The sequence below is a fragment of the Culex quinquefasciatus genome, chromosome 1 (assembly GCF_015732765.1).
Source record: "Culex quinquefasciatus strain JHB chromosome 1, VPISU_Cqui_1.0_pri_paternal, whole genome shotgun sequence".
NCBI lineage: Eukaryota > Metazoa > Arthropoda > Insecta > Diptera > Culicidae > Culex > Culex quinquefasciatus.
In genome coordinates this window covers 114441666-114459628 of record NC_051861.1, presented here as the reverse complement: position 1 = coordinate 114459628, position 17963 = coordinate 114441666, and the positions used below count along the sequence as shown (strand labels likewise).

The following is a 17963-nucleotide window of genomic DNA, read 5'->3' as shown; positions in this document are numbered from 1 at the left end:
ATTTGAATAATTTTGCAAAAAAAAACTTAAACAAAACAAAAGCTAGGTAAAATACAGCATTTATTCTAAAAAACTTTTTCTTGCTTTCATAAAAACAATTTAATCAAGATTCAAGAAAAAAAGGAGGTTGCTCATAATTTCTCCATTTATTTCACATTGGTTTAATTTATACTTAGTTTAATTTTATTTAGACGGTTTTTTAATTTTTATTTAAATTATTTTGAATTTTAATTTGGAATTAAAAGCCAATAATTTTTTTGACCGCATAGGGTATTTGTCCCTATTTTGGGCCTAGTACGTATTTTGGGTCTACCAAACTTAATTCAACGAAATTGAGCTTTTCACCAAATCTGGCAGGAATCTGCCACTTGAGAATGATACATGCAGTCATTATCTTCATTTTGGTGGGCAAGGATCATTCACTTTTTCCTCCTAAATTAGAAATAAAGCAAAAAATATATCACTCTTCACATTTTTCTTGGTAAATCGCTAGGTGCCCATTAGGTCCAAAATATTCACCACTTTTGCTTACCGCTTGTTGACACTCAGCGTCACGATTGTCATTGCTCAGCACATGAATGAGATCCGGCCCCCGAATCTCCAACCACCGGCATTGTGTTTTTATTGGTGGGTTGCACAATCCCATTGCAAAACAATCACTAAACTGCCACCAAATCAATAAAATAACTGATTAAAGTTGCTTCGTCCATATCGGAGAGAAATGGATATATTTTCGGTACATTTGACAATTCTACAAACTGTGCCAGTGTGTGAGCGCTTCTCGAATTTTACAGTCTTTCTTGCATATTACGAGCTCGTTGTTTGGCTACGCAACAATTGTTTAATTATGTTTAAAACTCGTAAAGAATGATATAAATCATGTCCAAGCTAATTATGCACGTAATTCAAGTGAAATTTGTCGACCGAATTTGTGCGGCTGTACTGTACGAGCTGGGGCTGAACCGTACGTCAAAAAAGTTCGCCACGTGCTTCGAGATTTCAACCAATCAGAAGGTAGGCCGAAAATATGCACAAAGAAGATCGTATGCTAAGAGCAATATCCCCAAAATAGGGGCAAAAAGTGTTTTAGTTTTTCGTGCTTTTACAGCGATATAAGGTATTTTTATCAAAATGTTGATAATGTACGAGCTTATGCATTAAAAATCCAACTTATTCATGTATAACAAACTAGGCTGCCAATAGCAGTCTTTGAGAATACATCAAATTAATAGTGCGCTCTGCTTAGTAGGCCCAAAATAGGGACAAATACCCTATAAAAATTACATTAAATAAGAAGGAAAAACTAAAACTGTAAAAAAAAAGATATGAGATATTTTTTATTTGGCTCAAACATTGTGAGGGCCTTTCCTATCGCCAAAGAAGCCGTTTTGTCTCATTGGTTCACCCGTACAAATCTCCATACAATTTTGGCAGCTGACCAGCTGTTCATTAAAAAATGGTACGTAAATATTCGAAAATCTGTAACATTTTAATATTTTTTTATGATTTGGAGTATTCGAAAAAGTTGTAGGTATTGATGAGGACTATTCTGAAAAAAAGGTACACGAAAAAAAATATGATTTTTTTCACAAAAAATCAATTTCCCAGAATCCGTATTTTTAAATTATTAAAATATGTTTATATGTCTTAGGGGACAAAAGCCCGCATCTTTTATGCCATTCAGGAGTATGGACCAACATTTTGCCGACGAGTTATGATTTTTGTTAAAAATAAATAAATCTTGTACCTAAAATTTGTTGACCTCATTTTTAATGTAAAATCGAATTTGCAATCGAAAAGTACTTCACGATTTTTTTGATTAAGTGCTCGGTTTACAAAATATAGCCATTCAAAGTTAATTTTTGTCGGAAAAAATCCGTTTTTTTTATTTTTAAAAATAGTGTCTATGATTGTGTCTATGGACTGTTATTTTTCTAGACTAATAATAAAATGAATCAAAAAATCAAATTCCTTGAAACATGCAAAACGGTCATCACAGAGAAACACAGAGGAAACACTGTAATTTAATTTGTGGTTCCACTTTGGGGTAAATCGCAGGTACATCCCAAACCTGTTTGCTCACCTTTCAAGTCCTACTAAAAGTGAAATTCTCAACAACCTAACCCAAGAATATAATTTCATACGATTTTTTTGCCTTTTATTGAAAATGTATTCTCAAAATTCAAATTCCTATCGCTGACCTTCAACCAAATGTGGTCCAAATCTGCACAGCTTGCTACGCTCGGAATATGTAAATGACCCGTTTATGATCCTACACTGAAACTAAAATCATGATTGATTCTAAATGTCAACTGCACATAACTGTATCTCAAATCAGCGTAATAATAACTATGATCTTTCATATTGAACCTCATATGCTCCCCATATAAATTTGAATAAACATCTTCATAGATTTTATATGCTTACTGCACATAACCGAGCTTGCATACTGTTAGATAAAAAATATTGTTTACGCAAATAACCCTTGTGAGCATCGCATATAAGTTTTATATGCGCAATACTATAGATTTTTGCAGAATGCTTTTACTCATAAAAAGTATATGCAATGCTCACAACATTTATGAGTGCATGCTCGATGTGCGCGTATGCGAGTGTATGCGATGTGCATAAACGTGCATAATTGAACAAGATGGCCACGGTGGAATAAAACGAGTTCGGTCTCGGGTTTTCTTTTGAAAAGTTTTCTTTTAAAAAGTAGTTTTTTTTTGTGCATAATCGGTTGGTCTGATTAATTAAATCTTCTAGCAAAGGTAAGCAAACGTTAATCTCGGGTTTTCCTTGTTTCGGCAAGATTTCACATTTTACTTTTCTTCCAGCTTCGACGATAATGTCCGGCGTCCGGTAACCTCGCTCGCGGTCCCGCGAACTCTGGGAACTGGGAAAAACCCGCAGTAGGCACCGGAATCCTCCGCCGTCGAAGAGGAGAGCGTCGGCTTGGTGGGTCCGGAAGTTGAGCCAGTAGCAACAGCCTCGAGGTTCATTTTGTCCCAGAATTTGTCTATTGTGAAACTGCGCTCAAACGGTGTTGAGGCCGACCAGACCAGATTCAGAGCCTGTTTGGCCACATCGGTAAGATTCACGAGATCCGGCTGTATCTGACGATCTGGAGCGTGTCCTGTTCGGTGGTGTCCCGGGGTTTCCACGTCAATTAATTTGAAAGCAGCAGATGGAGATGGCCGCCAATTGGACGCTCGTTCTGGGACTGCAGAACAGCGCCGGTCCGTGCAGATTGCTTCTGGAGGTGGTGAACCGCATCGGATTGGTTCCCAACCAGGTTTGTAGAGAAGATATGTATAGTGTGGTGAGGAGATGCTAAACGTTTTTTCATTTCACAGATCGTGAGAACCATCGATCGAAAACTGCACAAGAACAATCTTCCAGTGCTGCTGTCGACCTTGACACAAAAAAACATCGAGCTGGACGTCAAGTCGGACATGTGCTTCGAGAATTTGATGGACCACATCAAGCAGCCGGTAAGGTCAAGGACGTTCGGTGAAACAAAGAGCAGCCGCTCAAGAAGTCTCTCCTGCCGGAAACGGTCCCTCTCAAAGCGATCTCCTCGAAGAAACCGATGGAGCCGCTCCCGTTTCAGGAACCACCGCAAGTGCTCCAAGTCCGCAATCGTAGCTTAATAAAAGTTAAAAAAAAATGAATCAAAAACTTTTTTTATGATTTAGAAAGAAAATATTAGTATTAGAAGTAATACATAATAATAAAATGCATGACTATCAAAAATCAATTGAAAATTCATTATAAATTGTGGGTGCTGCACTTACATGTTATATGTGGCTGCAAATAGCCGCATAATTCAATCTGTGAGCATTGCATATAACATTCATATGCCGTGAGCATATTTTTTATGTGCGTTGGCATATTTCTGTTCCTTATCCATTTATATGCAGTGCTTACACAGTTCATGTGCAGCGCATATACCGGTCAAATGTAAAGGCATTCTGCAAAAATCTATATGCGAAACTAATAGCATACATCATGATATTTATTTCAGTGTACCCGCCACAATATCGAAATTTATGTAAAAATGTGTGGTCTGAGTTTGGCTCGTACCTTCCTAACTAGTTTCTCGCACGTGTCTAGACAAACAAAGTTTTGCCAACGTGCTTTCTTGTTATGGCAATTTGAGATTTAAAACTATGTTTGATTGATTGAAGAAGCTTATAAACTTTCTACTTGAATTTAAAGTTTCATCCACATTTTATTTTGAACGTATTACCTTTTTTTTACAACGGTAAAAAACACGATTAAAAACCATTTCTGATCACTTCTATTCATAGTAATGCAAAAAATTAAATTACCAAAACAACATTTTTCCGATGGATCAACTATGGTCCCCTTGGAACGAGCTGTCGAGTAGGATCCTTTCTGTCCACAAGGGTCGTGAAGTTTTTTTAAATTGATTTAAAAATCCATTTTGTAAAATTATCATGTAAACCCAAAATATTACCAAAAATCGATTTTTTGACACTTTGGCTCAGTTCTGAGGGCAGATTCAGATTCGAGGGCAAAATTACATGGAAAAGCATATATTTGAACCATTTTCAAATTTTGTTAGGGTGGCTCATATGGTTTTCCCTTGGAAATTATACTTTTTCAAATGAAGATATCTCGAGTTTGAAAAAAAAACACCCCTGAGATTTTTTCAGCGTTTGTAGTGCTGGATCTCCTCTTTTAATTGCAACCTAGCGCTTAAAATTTGGCACGCGCCTTTTTGAGATATGTGAGTTTTAAATTTGCATCTTTTTTACCTTCAAATTGATTTAACCAAATTGACTTGTCAAAAAATAAAAATGTATGTTTTTAGAGCTCTAAAAGTGCCCCGAAAACTTTTATCTAAAACTTAACCCTGAACTGACACGATTTTTTTGAGGTTTGCTCAGATGCTTTCTATAAATTTGGTCGTAGAAGGCGTAAATTACGAGAAAAAATTGTGGTGTCAAGCCCAACAACTTTCTAGAAGACAAAAAAAAATCATCCTAATCGTAAACCACTCTCATTTTCAACCAAACCAAAAGTTGCCCCTTTTCATGTACAAAAACTCTTCTAAAAACACCATAGCTCCAAAACTTCACAATTTTTAAGAAAATCCATGTTCCACTTAATTTAGCGATCTGAACCACTGTGCAATTTGAGCTTAATTTTGAATTTTAATGGCGAACAAAATTCCCAAAAAAAAAATAAAGTTTTCATCCGAAAAAGCAAAAATAAATTAAAATCACGGCCATTTCTAGATTTTTTTTAATAGGTCCTATAAACATATGAAAAACAATAGTTTAAAGGACCTTTTCAAAAAAAAACTCTGAATTTCTGTTTCTCAAAGATCAAAAAACGAGAGACAAGTCATAAAAAAATCATGTACTTTTCGAATCTACGATTATTAAGAGTGTAACAATGTTCTACAAAGTTGTAAAACAGACAAAAATAATGATATATTAATACGGACGAACGGACATGACACGGGGTTTCAAAAAGTGAAGCAGGGTTTCTTTTACTTCTTCTTGGCGAAAACCTGCGCAAGCGAGATCGCTTATGTCGAAATCTTCGCGCCACGTGGTTTAAAACGTAAACAAAGCCAGATGATGATGCAAACTCATGGGCATTTTTTAAAATGGTCGTATGAATGTATATTAAAAAAACCATTTCTATAATTTTTTCGGCAATTTTAGGGTCCATGATAAATCACAAAGAATCATAAAGACAAACTTAATGCCAACAAACTGTTTCTAGCACCAAACTAATGTTAAATGTTTTAATTAATTGTTGCATAAGACATTTTGAGAAATCATGCTTAATCGCGCGATGCTACTTCGACAACTTGAATGTATTGTACGATCAGTTCCTAGCTGGACTCGGTCGTTGGAAACGACCGTCGGCTCAATGACCGACGAAATAGGCGGCGGGCCAGATGCGGGCATAAAAATGTCAAAACCTCTCCCCCCTCACTTCGTCTCACCATCCAGTTGCAGCTTTGTTGACAAACAAACGGAGCACGCGGTTGCATGATGGCGGCATCGAGCCAGAATAAGGGGTGATCATGTGATTAAAAATGACACTTTTTTTTCTTTTATATGCAAAAATTACAATAAAAATAAATACATTCATCATCTTGCATTCTTGCAACGTTACTCAACTTAAAAAAAAAAAATGTGAGAAAATAAGAATTCACCTTTCAAATTGAAAAACAATAAATAATAAGTCATTTTTTGCCTTCCTCACTTTACTGAGGAAAGGCTATAAAATCACTCGGAAAATGAACTTCTTAATTCGACCTTGTAGACCCACCTTCACGTATACCTATCGACTCAGAATCATGTTCTGAGCAAATGTCTGTGTGGATGTGTGTAGGTGGGTGGACAAAAAAATTGTCACTCGATTATCTCCGGACTGGATGAACGGATTTTGACCCTATTAGTCTTATTCGATCCGTCTTGGGGTCCCATAGGTCTCTATTTAAAATCAGCAAGTTTGGTTAAGTACTTCAAAAGTTATGCTAAAAAAACGATTTTGGCGTATGTCCGGAAGATTGTAAAAAGGGTGGTTTTTGCAAGAAACCCTATCATGTTATACATTTTCAGAAAGGTATTGAAAAGACCTTTCCAATGAGCCCAAAACATTGAAGATCTGACAACCCTATCAAAAGTTATTAGCACTTAAGTGTTATTTATACACTTTTTGGAGGCCGGATCTCAGATATTTCAGTAAAAATGATGTCCGGGTCCATCATGCGACCTGTCGTTAGTTAGAAAATCAAAATACCTTTCAAATGAGCCTAAAACATCAATGATCTGACAACCCTATCAAAAGTTATTGGCACTTAAGTGTTATTTATACACTTTTTGGAGGCCGGATCTCAGATATTTTAGTAAAAATGATGTCCGGGTCCATCATGCGACCTGTCGTTAGTTAGACAATCGAAAGACCTTTCAAATGAGCCTAATACGTCGAGGATCTGACAACCCTTTCAAAAGTTATTAGCACTTAAGTGTTATTTATACACTTTTTGGAGGTCGGATTTCAGATATTGTGATAAAAATACTGTCTGAATCTTCCATGCGAACTATCGTTGGATAGGTTTTTTTTGCCGATTAGCCAGAAAAATTTAAGGTCTGCGAACCCTATCAAAAGAAATTAGTAATAATTAGTAATAACATGATTTGTTAAACATGTTAAGGGAATGTTGCTATTTTTACTGAATGTATTGACTTTATGAATGTGTCCACCTAAAGGTGGATTAAGTAACGTTTTTATTTTAAAAAAAAAACAAAGGTTTTTCTGCAGAAACTGTTAAAAACAATTTAAATCAAGATTTAAATTGTTTTGTAATTTGAATTACTAATATTATTGTTAATCTAATCTAATCTTCTTCGTCTTTCCAGAAATCTTCAACCGCATCATCTCGATCCGCAAGCTGTACGGGCGTCAGCAGGGTTTTAGCCGAGCCTGGAACGGTCCCATGCCGTACGTGATGATCTCAAAGGCCGCCGCTGTTGAGGTAGGAAAGCGTTGAGATGGGTCAAGTTTTTTGTGCTGCATTTTATAGTGTTCTGAAACATTCTGGAGTGGTTTAACTGCAAAACTGGTTTGGTGACCAAAGTCGAGATACCCTATAGGAACTTGCCAAGTTTTCTGGGGTCGCTCAACTTCTACTTGATTGTTTTTGTTTAATATTCTTAGCCGTTGCTGGATCGATTAGAAAGAATTTCGATAAACTAAAAATACAAAATTTAGAGAAAAAAATTAAAGGATCAATTTGAACATAAACTTATCAGAAAAAAATACATTCAATAAGCATCCAAATTTGTTTTCAATCAAATTCTGAAATATTTATTGCGTTGTGCCCTTAAAACAACAACAAAAAATGCCTACGTGACCAATCGAACCACCTTGAACCACCGTCAAGAAATCGATTTAGAGAAGGAAAACTCAAGAAATCCAATTCCAGTTCGATTAGTGACGATGGCTTGAAAAAGCAACTTTGGCTTTGCCGTGACGCCTCAGGAGACCATGCCAAAATAAACTATTTCAAACATCAATTCCAGCTATAGTCCAATGTCCACTCACACTGTTGCTGAATTTTAATCCGACTTTAAGCAAAAACTTGTGGTGATGCTACAGCTTAAGAAACCAGTATTCAAATTTTCCGCAAATGACACAGCGAATTTGTGTCGCAAAAATTTGGCAGATTTGCAAATTTTTAAAATTTGCATTTGAAAAAAATATTTCGTTTCCTCTTCATGTTAGTTCCTCCTATTTCAAACAGGTTTTAACTCAAAGAAAGATACAGTTACAACTAGAAGGTTCGAATCTCAAATCACAAACTGTTTCAAAATTTAAAATTCATCAATACAAATTTGAAACAGCGAAAAAAAAATAACGCAAAAAAGACCAACAAAAATTTAAGTAGGAAGTGTTTGAAACTTTAATTGGATTAGTATCACTATGCTAATAGACCCTGAGTCGACCATTGCCCTGATGATCATCCATTTCCTGAGATGCCAGACGTGACAAACATCGAATTCACGCGTCCCGCGTTGATTTGCACCTTAACTTAGATAACCTCAACTTACAACAAATCCCAACGATCAATTTTCAAGAGCAAACCGCGTCTGACCTTCAAGATCCAAACGTCACTCAGCTCGGCTTAGCGATCTGCTCAACTTCAAAAAGTTCAATTACCTTTGCGTTTACTGAGTACCCGACTTGAAAATTCCACAATGGTGAGCAAACCAACTCGTTTTGGGGAGCGAGCTTCTTTACTGACCTACCCAAACTGGGGTTACTAGTCTCAAAAGTGTCCCATATGCAATACGTCACTTTTGAAACTTTGATAAATGCGGCATTTTCACGAAATCTGTTTTTGGATATGGGACCTTCATGCAAACATGGCCATTGTACTCGAAGTCGTCGTCGCTTAAATAAAGGCGCTCAACATCTGGTTTGGTTACTTTCAAAATTGTGTGGATCGCTTGCGAGGATCACAGATCGTATCACATCACGTACCCGTAACCTACGACAATGATCATCTTGAGTGAACGATTGAGCGGTGCATTGCTCGGGATATCCGGTGTGGTTGCGCGTCGGATTGCTTTAAGCGACGGAGTTGAGAGTTGAGACAGATCTCCGCGGAGGTGACCCTTAAGTCACGCGGAAAAAGTTGGAGATCACATTTATGATATAAATTTAGGTAGATTTCATAAATATAAATTTAGGTAGACTCCAACTTTTGACAAAAAAAAATCTGATTCTTCCTTCACTGTAGATACCAAGAAATTCGATATGTTTACAGAATCATTTCTGCAGAAAATACCAAGTTAACACAACGCAGTAGGGCTGGCCGCATCTATGTTTAATGCTGGAGATCAAATCGCAGATTTAAATTTGGTATTTTATGATGTGGATGAATCTGGCTACAAAGTAACTACATGATTTGAACATGCATTTCCTATGTCAACAGAAGTAATTTTACGTCATTCATTTTCGGGTATAATGGATGTTTTCAAAAAAAAAGTATTGCTACTTACGAAATTTATGAAAAATGTCTGATCATTTGATACCCCTATGTAAAAATCTTAAAATGTTTGTACATTTTCTAAAAAACTTAGTTTTGTGAAAATTTAAAGCATTTAAAAAAGTACTACTGCTTTCTAAACATATGAAAAATTCTCGATACCCTCATTGCAATTTCTAAAATACTGAGCAATTATTTGAAAAAAGTAGTTTTGTGAAAATTTCGAGTATTTTCAGAAAAAAAAAACCACGGTGACATTCTTTGGCTTGAAAAGTGATTTTATATGGCATTCCTCGGAGAGGAAGCCAAAACGTTTCTTAATCCACCATTAGGTGGTTGGTGCCTTCCTCATATTTACAAAGTAATATTAAAAATAAGTTTATGAAAAAAATATATACCTGATACAGACTTTTCCAGAAAACATGCAGACTCTCATTTGAAGCAATGTGGCAACCGGGCGTTGCGCATCTGGCGCGATTCTCGCACGTAAACAAAAAGCCCAACCTTTTGAGGTTATGCAAAAATCCACCCTTTTTTGTAGATACAAAAATCTTTTTCTTAGCATAACTTTTTAAATACTTTACTAAACAGAATAAATTTTATTAGGGTCTTATGGGACCCCAAAACGAATCGAATAAGGCTGACCTGGCCAAAATCAGTTCAGCCAGTTCTGAGAAAATCGTGTAGAAAAAAAAATCATGTCCCCACAGACATTTGTTCAGAATTTGATTCTGAGTCGATATGTACACGTGAAGGTATATCTAGAAGGTATATTTAAGAAGTTCAATTTTCGAGTGATTTTATAGCCTTCCCTCAGTGAGGTGAGGAAGGCAAAAATATTGTTTCTTCAAAATTATATGAAAAAATTAAGTATTTCCAAAAAATGTATTATTGCTTTCAAAATACACTGAAATTTTGAGCATTGTTTTCATAGATATGTGGTTCGTGAAAATTTCGAGTATTTAAAAAAAGTGTAAAACATACAAAATGTATGAAAATTACCCGATCATTTAATACCAATATCGTGAAAAACTAAAATCAATCATAACTTTTTCAAAAATACGTAGTTTTGTAAAAAAATTGAATATATCAAAAAAATATTTGGAAATTTATGAAAAAAATCCCGATCATTTGATAAAATATTGCAGTAACTCCAACTTTGAGTATTCTGTCGAAAACTTTTATATTTAAGTTAGCTATTATTCAAAATGCCGTATTTTATTTAAAATTAAGAAAAATGTTATACAATGCATTCTAAATAGTTTACAATCAATTGTATAAGTTTGTTTAATTTAAAATTTTAGTTTTAAGCATTTTTTTGCCCACTGTTGCCTTAGGGACATTTTTGAAAAGTGGGGTGACTAAATAAATTGAAAAAAATGCTGTCATTTTGCGCAAAGCAATATTTTGTATGAAAATTGGTTTTTTTTTTTTGGTTTTTTAAGGGGAGTAATTTTTTTCTGAGAATTCCTAAGAAATATCCACACATTTGCTCAAGACTCCAAATCGATCAGAAAACCCGTTTTTATTGCTAAAAAATTGAATTTACAAGCCTGAATTTCAACATCCTAATGAAAAAATACTTGAAAATTTATTGAACAGCAGTACAATTGAATTGCAATCATAATAAAAAAAAACAAAGATTTGAAAATGTTATTTTAAAGCAAAAAAAAAACTGTTGTGTTTTTGTATATTGGAAATAAACAAGGTAAGACTCACAAATATTACAACACACAAGAATTAATAGACTGTTTAAAAAAAGAGACTTATAAAATATTTTAGAAGTCGGACTTTTTTTAAAAAAGAGCTGCTCATTTTTGAAAAAAGTGGGAAATCTCACAATAATTACAACTATCACAAAAGTGGTAAAATGTCTATAATCAAAAAAAAATACAACTGTCAAGACTTTTTTTTTTTTTCAATGGAAGATCTTTCAAAATATTTCTAGAAATTGGAAGAATGGTTCTGGTCATGTTGGAAGAATGTGATAACTAGTAATATTCAGGGTGACCACTTAAATCCCATTTCCAAATTCCCGACTTTTCCCGAAACTCAAATAATTGACATTTCTTCTATAAGGCTTTCTAGTCAGAAATTTACCAACACATTCAAAGTATGTTTACATGACAGCTGGACGTTTGTTTGCATCAGATCTCCTATCTCTTTCTAGCATGAATTTTTTGTCAGGTGACTTCTAGCTGTGTTTTTTTACTGACCGCCCGATAAGTCAGCCGACATACTTCGCAGGGTTGTGACAGTTACAGCTCGGTCATTGTTTGCATCAGGACACTGTGACGAGAAGTTCGTCATTTTAGGGTTAAATTATATGTTTTTCACTGGGCCTAGAAAGCCAATTTTCGTTAATGACAGAAACTTGACACAAATTCCTTAAAAAAAACATCAAAAAAAGCACTCATTATTTTGATTCACGGTAGAAACATAAACAAATAGTCTTTTAAAAATTACCGAATGCTTATCAATAATTATAATTTCAAAGTTTATTATTAATATTGGCAAACGTATAGTTTTTGAAACTTCGTTTCAACTGGAAATGGAGAGAAATGTATTTATAATTTAATTTAATTTTAAACAAAAAAAACCTATATAAATGATTACTGTATTATTATTCTTTTAAAGAATTTAGAAAAATATCTAGGAATTTGATTGAAAAAAAATGTTTTTACCAAGTTTTCTTATTATTTTTGTAATTTTTTATATTGATTTTTTGAATAAATGTTGATTTATCTAGTTGTCAATATTTAACTGTTTTTTTTTATGCAATAAAATATTTAGGTTGACAAGTTTTCATGTTTTACTACTCATTCTATGCAAAAGGTTTGAAAATACGAATTCTCTAAAAATATTTGCAGTAACTAAAATTAAAATTTCTTTGATTTATTTATTTTGCAATTTCTATTGTTTCTAAAACATAAAAAATTTTTTTCCATTTTTTCCATTCAAAACAAACAACGACTGGATTTTATTCGATATATAAGTTTTCCGTTAACTGAAAATCATGAAATATTCACGCCAAAAAAAAAAATGGCAAACTTAAGTTTTTTTTTCAAGTATTCAATCAATGTGACAAAATAAAACAGAATCAAAATTTTACGCTGGCCATAAACGTTAAAATTGGTTTTTTTTTTAAATTAGTTTTTCATAAACATTGTTGTTGTTTTAAGTAAGATGTTACCTCTTGTTTGATAAACAAAAATTAATAAAAATCTTTAGATTCATTAAAAAAAATATTATGAAAATCTGTGTGAAGTGCATTAACAATTTATTATGATTTTTAATGCCTTAAATAGACTTTGCATTCTCAAATAGATTGAAATAGTGATAAGAACCTTAAATTTAAAGTAAGTAACTAAAGTATAATTGAGAGAATTAATGTTGAAAATGATACAAAATTATTCAAGAGTTAGAATAAATTTTCAAACAAGTATGCTTGAGACTTTTCCCGACTTTTTGACTATAAAAATCGATATCGAATTTTCGGCTTTTTCCATACTTTCCCGATTTGAGTGGCCACCCTGAATATTATTACAAAAAAAATAGAATGAAAAAAATCTAAAAATAATTTAAATGTTTAAATTAAGGGTGCACAGCAACAAAGGAAGTTGTTGTCTTCTTATTCCAAAATTGTCAAACTTACGGACCCGATCCTGCAATATCGGGATTGTAAAATTAATCAAATTAATCTAATTACTTTGTGGACAGTACTTTAGGGGATGAATAAAAAAATATTTCGATAGTACCCGTAGTTTTGAAGATACTAAAATGTCTGTAACGAAAATCTGGGTGCAAAAGCTCTGGTTGATGTGCACCGTTAATGAAGAAAAAACAAAATTAATTTATTTTTCTGCAAGAAAATTATTTTTACAAAAATATTTCAGAAGTATTACTGTTTCTGGACATTTTTAAATGCATGTATTCTATGTTAGGAAATTCACAAAAACATTACAGAATTTTGTCTCACTTTTTTTTTTCTTTTGTCCACTTTTGACCTAAGGTTTTTTGACCTATAATCGACATCCATATTTAGCTGATTGTCATCAAAAAACAAATAAAAAATCAAAAGGTTTTTTTGAAAAAACAATAAAACATAAAACAAAAATAAACAACATTTTAAGGTTTATGAATTGAATGGCCTAAATGAACTAATCTTAAAAATAAAAGAATAACACAAAAAGGCAATAAATTTAAAGAAGACAAAAATAATTGCTTAAGATCAAGACCAAAGAAAAATAATAAAACATTGGGAACCGGACGATTTATTTAAATAAGTTTAAAAATACAATTCAATTTTTTCCAACAAATCAAATCTATTTTTCACCCTTTTTCCAGCCCATTCTCAGCAGCCCGAAGCACATCGAGAAGAGCCACGACTACGAGTTCCTCAAGCCCTGGCTCGGCACCGGCCTGCTCACCAGCCAGGGTCGCAAGTGGCACCCCCGCCGCAAGATCCTCACCCCGGCCTTCCACTTCAAAATTCTGGACGACTTTGTTGACATCTTCCAGGAGCAGAGCGCCGTACTGGTACAACGCCTCGAACGGGAACTCGGCAACCGCGAGGGCTTCAACTGCTTCCCGTACGTGACGCTGTGCGCGCTGGATATTGTCTGCGGTAAGGTTACGCGACTTAAGTAGCCATTACACTATGGCAAACAAACAAACAAACTCGCACTTTTTGACAGTTTGCCTGGATTTGTTTATACAAACGTCAGCCTTCATACATTTTGCCTTGTTAGCGAGTTTGTTTGTTTGTTTGCGGTAGTGTAATGGCTCCTTTAGTTGAGTTGGTAGGTTGGTTGATGATTGATGGGTTTGTCCGTTTTCAGAAACTGCCATGGGACGGCTGGTCAACGCCCAGATGAACTCGGACTCGGAGTACGTCAAGGCCGTGTATCAGTAAGGGTTTTGATGGGATTTAAGGAGGTTTGGACTGTGACGGTCTTCTTGTTTTCATTTCAGAATCGGTGGAATCGTCCAGAACCGCCAGCAGAAGATCTGGCTGCAGCCGGACTTTATCTTCAAGCGCACCAAGGACTACCGCGATCACCAGCGCTGCCTGTCGATCCTGCACGAGTTCTCCAACCGGGTGATCCACGAGCGCAAGGAGGAGATCCGCAAGCAGAAACTGTCCAACAACAACTCCGTCGAGCAGGCCCCGGCCGCGGACGGCAACAACAACGCGGAAGAGTTTGGTCGGAAGAAGCGACTGGCGTTCCTGGACCTGCTGATCGAGGCGTCCCAGGATGGAACCGTCCTATCCCACGAGGACATCCGCGAGGAGGTCGATACCTTCATGTTCGAAGGTCACGACACCACCTCAGCCGCGATCTCCTGGATCTTGCTGCTCCTCGGTGCCGAACCCGCCATCCAGGACCGAATCGTCGAGGAGATCGACCAGATCATGGGCGGCGATCGCGACCGCTTCCCCACCATGAAGGAACTCAACGACATGAAGTACCTCGAGTGCTGCATCAAGGAAGGACTCCGCCTCTACCCGAGCGTTCCGTTGATCGCGCGCAAGCTCGTCGAAGACTGCGTAGTTCAGGACTACACCATCCCTGCCGGCACGACAGCGATGATCGTCGTCTACCAGCTGCACCGCGACCCCGCCGTCTTCCCCAACCCCGACAAGTTCAACCCGGACCACTTTGCGCCGGAGAACTGCCGCGGACGGCACCCGTACGCGTACATCCCGTTCAGCGCCGGTCCACGGAACTGCATCGGCCAGAAGTTTGCCGTGCTGGAGGAAAAGTCGATCATCTCGGCCGTGCTGCGAAAGTACCGCATCGAAGCGGTTGATCGGCGTGAAAATTTGACCCTGCTCGGCGAGCTGATCCTGCGGCCAAAGGACGGACTTCGGATAAAGATTAGCCGGCGGGTTTGAGAGAGTTTTCGCGTTCCTTTATAAGCAATAGGTTTTTTTTTTATTATTTGTTAAGGTAATAATATCTTAGGTTCTATGATGCGCATTTGTATTCCGCGTACTGAGAAATATGAATGTGTGTGTTTTGTGTATCATTTTTTTTTTATTTCTTCCGTTTTGTGTATGGATTATGAATGTCATTTATAAATGGTGCAAATACAAGTGTCGACGAAAATACAGGAAACTGCTGGGTGGCAGGCGTTTTGAATTGGTGTTGTAGTGATGATCACAGCTGAATTTTATTGTTACCGGGATCTCCATGGTTAACCCAACTCATCTTCTTTGATTTTTTACTTCAGCTCGAATTTACATCAAAATTAATGCTATCATTTTCATGATTAAAAAAACGTTAAAAAATTAAAAAATATTAAGGTCAAAATTGAGGTGCTTAAAAATTGTAAATCCTAAGTTCAAAAGTTTTTAATTCCAAAAATTGCTTCAAAAATTTCAAAATCAAATTCTAAACTTCTAAATTATTAGAATTATTGGAAATCCAGGCATCTAAAATACTAAAATCTTTAAAATTCAGCGATTCAAAAATTTCAACGTTTAAAACTTCAAAATTCTTAAACTAAAAAAAATAAAAATTCTAAAATACGAAAATTCAAAGCTTTCAAATTCTAAAATTGTTTGAATCTTAAAATTTTAAGAAATCCAAAATTCCAAATTTTAACACTCTAAAATTTTAATGATTTTAATTTTATTAAAGCTATAAAATTCTAAAACACAACGATTCAAAGATTCAAAAATTCTAATATTACTTCTAAATTCTTGACATTCTAAAATTCTAAAATTCAGATTTTTCAAGTTTTTAAATTCTATGGATTTTAGAGTTAAAGATTTCAAATTCTGAACTATTTAAAGATCATAAAATTCTTGAATTCTAAAATGCCAAAAATATTAAAAATGTGAAATTTAAGACAATTAAAAAATCGTATTTCATTTAAATTCTAAATGTTAGAATTGCACTTTATTTTTTTTTTTTAAATTCATTATTTTAGATTTTTTTAGTTTTTGAATTTTTAAATTTAATTTTAAAATTTTAGATTTTAAGTTTTAGATTTTTTTTAAGTTTTAGAACGATTCAAAATTTTGAAATTCTAAAATACCAAAAAAATTGAAAATTTAGGATTTAAAAATGTCAGGATTTAAAATTTTAGAATTCTGAGGTTATAAATTCTTTGAATTTTGGAATAAGTTAAATTGCTTAAATTTAAAAAATGTTGGAATTTGACAGCTTCGTACTTTTTTTGAAATTCTACAATTATAAAATATACAAAATATTACAACTTTAAAATTTTAGAATTGCATTTTATAATTTGAAATCTAGAATTTTATCATTTTAGCATTTTTAAGTTTTTGAATTTTAAAATTCTTAGAATTGACGTTTTAGATTTCAAATTTTAGAATTTTTAAAGTTTGAAATTGAAATTTATAGAAATTTAAAATTTTATCATTTTAGCATTTTTAAGGTTTTGAATTTTAAAATTCTTAGAATTTAAAAGTTTTAGATTTCAAATTTTAGAATTTTCAGAGTCTTAGAACGATTCAAAGATTCTAAAATTCTGAAATTCTTAAATGCCAAAAAATAGAAAATTTAGAAAATTGAAAAATTTCACGATTTTAAAATTTTAGAATACTGACGTTCTAAAATCTTTGGATTTTAGAATAAGTTTTAAACTGCTTAAAATTAAAAAAATGTTGGAACTTGACAGTTTCAAAATTTATTAAATTAAAGACTTGGAAATTTTGAATTTTTGATTTAAGATTTAGGATCTTAAAATCCTAAATCTCTGAACTTTGATTTTTCTAGAACTTTTGAATAAAATAATATTTCTAGACTTATTTTTGATCATACAAACTTTAGATTTTTTGAAATTTTGAAAAACATTGGAGATTTCAAATTTTAGATTTGTCATTTTCATAATTTTTGAATTTTTAGAATTAGAATTAATAAAAATAAGACTCTCCGTATTAATTTCATTTTTATTTCCAAATTTATGAGCTACTGATTTTTTCCATTATTTTTCTTTATTCCTATAAAAATCCTATTTTTTCAATATTTTGCACTTTTTTACCCAAAACAAAAAATCTATATATTCTAAATTTTCTTAATTTTTAGATTATTTTTTGCAATTTCTGTATTCTCAGTTTTTTTTCATAATTTTACACTTTTAGAAATTGAATGAATTTTAAAAATATTTAGAATCATTCAAATTGCCAAAGTGTTTAGGATTTTTCCATAATTTTTATTCTATTAATTTTATTTGATTTTCTAAAAAAAAAATCACATTTTTTGGATATAACAAATTAGGCATCTTTAACACCAAGATTTTAATAATCGAATTCGATTTTTTTATGTTTTAAGAATTAGTACATTTTAAAATCTTCGAGCACTACAGTTCAAAATTTTTGAATTTCAAAATATTAAAAGAATGAAAAATTTTAGAAGTTAACAAAATTTACTAAATTTCTTATTTT

General features: G+C 33.7%; 1 protein-coding gene across 1 annotated transcript in view; it reads left to right on the top strand.

Annotated features, from left to right (window-relative positions):
- The window catches only part of LOC6051046 (cytochrome P450 4c3), a 36274-nt gene extending 20676 nt beyond the window's left edge, over positions 1 to 15598 (top strand). The window contains exons 2-5 of the mRNA XM_038266756.1: positions 7413 to 7528; positions 13892 to 14171; positions 14386 to 14455; positions 14519 to 15598. Of these exons, the coding sequence (XP_038122684.1) occupies positions 7413 to 7528; positions 13892 to 14171; positions 14386 to 14455; positions 14519 to 15443 (1391 nt within the window). The 3' untranslated portion in view covers positions 15444 to 15598. The remainder of the gene's footprint in view (positions 1 to 7412; positions 7529 to 13891; positions 14172 to 14385; positions 14456 to 14518) is intronic.
- The last annotated feature ends 2365 nt before the right edge of the window (positions 15599 to 17963 follow it).